Genomic DNA, 4400 nt, shown 5'->3' with positions numbered 1-4400 from the left:
ATCTCAAACCAGACGGCAATTAGGAATCGGCTGGAACCCAATTTGAAGCATTTCCATAAACTTTCCAGGTCCCTATCACTTACAGCTAGGAGACAAGTTTCAAACTTTTCATAAAATAAGAGAACCAATGAGCAATACTGTCACACAATGCGAGAGATGAGGAGGGAGAGAGAAGGGGCATACGACTTTGGGTTGAAACCATAATCGTAGAATCGGTCTGATTCTACTATTCTGCGATTCGAATCGTGATTCTGCCATAATTCTACCTTCCCAATTCATGCCATAGAATTGAAATCGCTAGCCGCCTCTTGAATCATAGAATCGTAAGATTTTATGATTTGAATCGCGATTCTAACAACCATGGTTTCAATCTTAAAAGGAGAAACGTCTAATTTCCGCATTTTTTTTCCCTATAGCCCCTTAATCAGAGATATTCTAACTTCTTGGCAGACTGGAATTATATAAACTCACTAGAATCTCTAGTGGTCCTGGCCATGTCACCCCGAGCAAAAATCAGTAGGCTGGAATGCCCATATTTTACAAAAAAAAAAAAAATGAAGTATGACTAGCTAGGATGATCATCAGTTCAATCAGAAAATATCTCACAATGACAATATTTTTCGATAACATGATGTAATATGCTAACATTCATTCATGTACACAGTTTACAAATAAAACTTTCTCCTATATAAGAGGAAGCACAAGTACAGAAAATGTGCTTAAACAACTTATTTAACTTAATCTTCAAATTTCTATATATAAAACCGGATTAGCCACAACAGCGAAATAATTAAACCGGAGCTGTTTTCCCAGAAGTGGCCTGCATTTCTGTAGCACCGGCTTCCTCTTCATTCTCTCCGGTCAGCTCCTCGAGTGACTTGCCCTTCGATTCGGGAACCAAAAAGGTAAATAGAAACCCGAACAAGTTGATAACCCCAAGCACGATGAGTGTATTCTTGACTCCAATGCCAGGTGGGTAACCAGGATCTCTTTTTGAGGGATCCTTATCCTTACTCTGGGAAGCATAGAGAAATCCGAATGCCCCAACGATGGCGCCGGCCTTTCCGGCAGCAGCCGATATACCATGGCAGGTTGACCGGAGCCTTGCAGGGAAGATCTCTGCTGGCACAACGAACGTGGTGGCGTTGGGCCCAAAGTTTGAGAAGAAGAACGTCAGGGAGTACATGATGACGAAGCCGATACGATTTTCCTTCTTCCAGTGATTGTAGGGTATCGCAAGTGCGAACATGAACACAGTCATAAAGAAGAAGCCCTGGAGTTGGATTACGAACCTCCCGATGCGGTCGATTAATAGAACTGTGACCCAGTACCCAGGGACGGTCCCGCAAAGGGCGATCAAGGTCTGCGCCCTGGCAATTCGATAAACCTCATGGATCGCATTCATTTTTTCTGGTGCTGGGAGCCACTTGATGGCTGTGAAGATGTCCTTCTGGAAGAGATTGGAGCTGTAGTAGGCGATGTCAAGCAAGAACCAGGTGGTAGTGGTCCCAACTAAGTGGAGTCCATGGCGGCGTGCGAATTCCTTGCTGAATAGGCCGAAATTGTTGGACTGCTCTTGAGTGAGCCTCTCGACCTTCTCTTCCTCAGCCTGGATTTCGACGTGCAGCACTTTCGACATGTCTGCTGCCGCTTTTTTGGCATTCTTCGCCACCAGTGCAGTGTACCGAGCAGTCTCGGGCATCTTCATCCGCCAGTAGTAGGTCATGGCCGCGGGTATGGCACCGAACATCAAAATAATCCGCCAGACATAATCGGCTTGAGAGGCAGTCGAGTGGAGCTTATCCACTGCATACGAAGGAGCCTTAAATGCATGGTCGAATGCGGCAGAGACGATCAAGGCGACGATTCCTCCGGCAAGAATCCCAAAACCCTGCATCGCAAAGACTGCTGCGATAAACGCCCCTCGGGTTTTCTTGTTGGCATACTCGGACATGATTGTGGCAGAGAGGGGATAGTCTCCACCGATGCCGAATCCAAGCCAGAAGCGGAAGAAGCACAGGGTTGCCATCACGCCCTTGGGCGAGCTCCCAAAGGACAGACCCGATGCGAGGGAGCACACGACCATGAGTACAAGGGTGATACCATAGACCCGTTTCCTGCCCATCTTGTCCCCGAGCCACCCGAAGAAGAGCTGGCCAGCCAAAGTGCCACAGAGGGCAACGCCTGTGACGGATGTTGCAACTCTGGGAGGCAGGGTCCCGGGCTTGATCCCACCATTGAAATAGTAGATGCGACCGAGCAACTTGGTGACAAGTGATATGCTAAAGAGATCATATGCGTCCGTAAAGAAACCCATCCCCGCAATCACGATCGCAGTGAAATGGTACCATTGCGTCTTCGCCCCATCGAGTGCATTAAGCACTCCGAGATGGTTCCCAGCCATTGGCTAAGATTTTGCAGGGCTTCTCTCCCCTCAGCTATATTTCAAGTTCCTGCAATGTGAAGACCATATTGTTCCAACATGTATAAGGTCTCCAAGTCAATGGAATGAGAGTTTCCAAGTCACTGCGCAATTGGGAGGAAACAGACAGATTTTTGTTCTTCTTCCTTTTTTTTTTCCCCGACTTTAAAAGTGACTCGTGGGTTTAGAAGGAAACCGATAGAGGAGAAAAAAAAAAGGCACGAGAAGCTTTGGGTTACGTTTGGTTTAGGATTTTAAAATTAGATCTTGATTTTGATTTTGAATGGAATAAATGGGGCCCACCTTTTGATTTTATATGAATTATATTGTTTTGTTATGAAAAAAATAGTATAAATGGGACTTACTTTTTGACTTTGTTATTTTGTTTTGTAGTGAATAAAGTTAAATTAGAATTATAATTTTAAAATAAAATCTTAAAATCAAATAGGCCCTTACCGTCGAACCAAGGACCTCTTTACGTGAGAAAGACAGTTTTTTGGGATATCTTTCTTCCCTGGAAAATGCAAAGGACTTCAATTGCTATGACGAGACATCTATAGTCCACTGGTCAACTATACATTCATGCATGACTTGATATATTGATTTAATAACAAAAACATTGGAAAAGATATCCCTTCCATTATTGAAGGAAGATTGGGACCTTTCACCAAATGTCACATATATTCCGTAGTCGGCACATGATGGTACTGTAGCAATCACAGTTTTCACAAAGGGAAAGAAGTAATTTCTTGCAAAGGATGGCTCTAAAAAAGGGCAAAAAAGAAAAAAAAAAGAAAAAAAAACAAATGTTTTAAGAATGATGTTGAAGCAGATTTATCAACTGCCCCGGAGATTTTGACATCCTGCCAGCGGTATCAACTGCCCTGGTCATAAGTTCATCCAAACATGGCACACGCCAATGACTCACCTAAAAATTGACTAGCCCCACTTAGATTTAATAATCTAACTTGGTCCAACCACTGGCTAATGACTCAAGACCATGACGATCTTTTGCTTTTCGATTTTGATTCAAATGGAAAACAGAAATATGTTCACACTTTAAAAGATCAATTCGTCTTGCTGTCTAGACATCGGACTTTCATCATATCAAAACTACTTGGAAAATCACTATATATGATTATTGGGAAAAGGGCATTTAAAACACGCGCACATATTATGGAAGCTAGTTGAATCATGGTCGTATATGGAATTTTCCCAGCATATTATGTTCACAGTTGATGTTAGGGAGGCATTTGACGGACTTGTATATAGCTGTAAGAATTAGCACATGTATGCAAGTTTGTTTTGCTCGAAGGTACGGGCATGCAAATATATCTTAAGTTGGGAGTGCATGCAAACGAGTAATGCAGAGAAATGGAAGTAGGCCACATCAATAAAAAATCATCGTAAAACGAGGGAAAACGTTGTCTGCAAAAAGCGCAACAGAAAGCTACTTGTTCGTTCATCTGACATAATCATATAGTAGAATCCATAGTGGCCAAATCAGCATATATTAAGCTGCACGTCTCTAAACCCTTAAGAATGTAAAAGAAAAAGAAAATAAAATGGAATGTTCATAGAGAGAGAGAGAGAGAGAGAGAGAGAGAGAGACTGACCAATTTGTTTCTCTTTTTAGGACTAGGAGGAAAGGAAGTCACTAACTAAGCAATGGATGGGCATTGAGGGCTGCAAGTGGCTGGGCTTATATAAATGCCCTGCTCGGCCTGCAATCCAATCCAAGGGAATCACTTGGGCATCTAATGAAGTATATACCCAAAGTCAAAGTCTAACCACATATAGAACCAAAAAGGTTTCCTGGTGATTTCATAGAAGGAGCAAAAGTACATATCCTTTTCCTCTTGTCGTCATTGATCCAATAATCGCTGGAAATAAACATTATAATGTATACTCTCTGGGATCAAGGAACATCTTATCGCTTGGAAGGATACGAAGTCATTATCACACATCCACCGTGAAC

General features: G+C 42.7%; 1 protein-coding gene across 1 annotated transcript; it reads right to left on the bottom strand.

Annotated features, from left to right (window-relative positions):
• Positions 1-585: 585 nt before the first annotated feature.
• Positions 586-4185, bottom strand: LOC116208346 (inorganic phosphate transporter 1-1-like). The gene is made up of 2 exons (XM_031541724.1): positions 4039-4185; positions 586-2453 (listed from the first exon to the last, which is right to left on the bottom strand). Exon 2 carries the CDS (start codon positions 2402-2404, stop codon positions 791-793), a length of 1614 nt encoding a protein of 537 aa, XP_031397584.1. The 5' UTR covers positions 2405-2453; positions 4039-4185; the 3' UTR covers positions 586-790.
• Positions 4186-4400: the final 215 nt, after the last annotated feature.

This window comes from Punica granatum, chromosome 5 (assembly GCF_007655135.1).
Source record: "Punica granatum isolate Tunisia-2019 chromosome 5, ASM765513v2, whole genome shotgun sequence".
In the NCBI taxonomy this organism is placed as follows: Eukaryota; Viridiplantae; Streptophyta; class Magnoliopsida; order Myrtales; family Lythraceae; genus Punica; species Punica granatum.
The sequence above is the reverse complement of the archived record's forward strand: the minus strand, read 5'-3'. Positions and strand labels throughout refer to the sequence as shown.

Coding starts and splice junctions, on each gene's coding strand:
- LOC116208346 (XM_031541724.1), bottom strand. CDS start 2,404: ATGGCTGGGAACCATCTCGGAGTGCTTAATGCACTCGATGGGGCGAAG.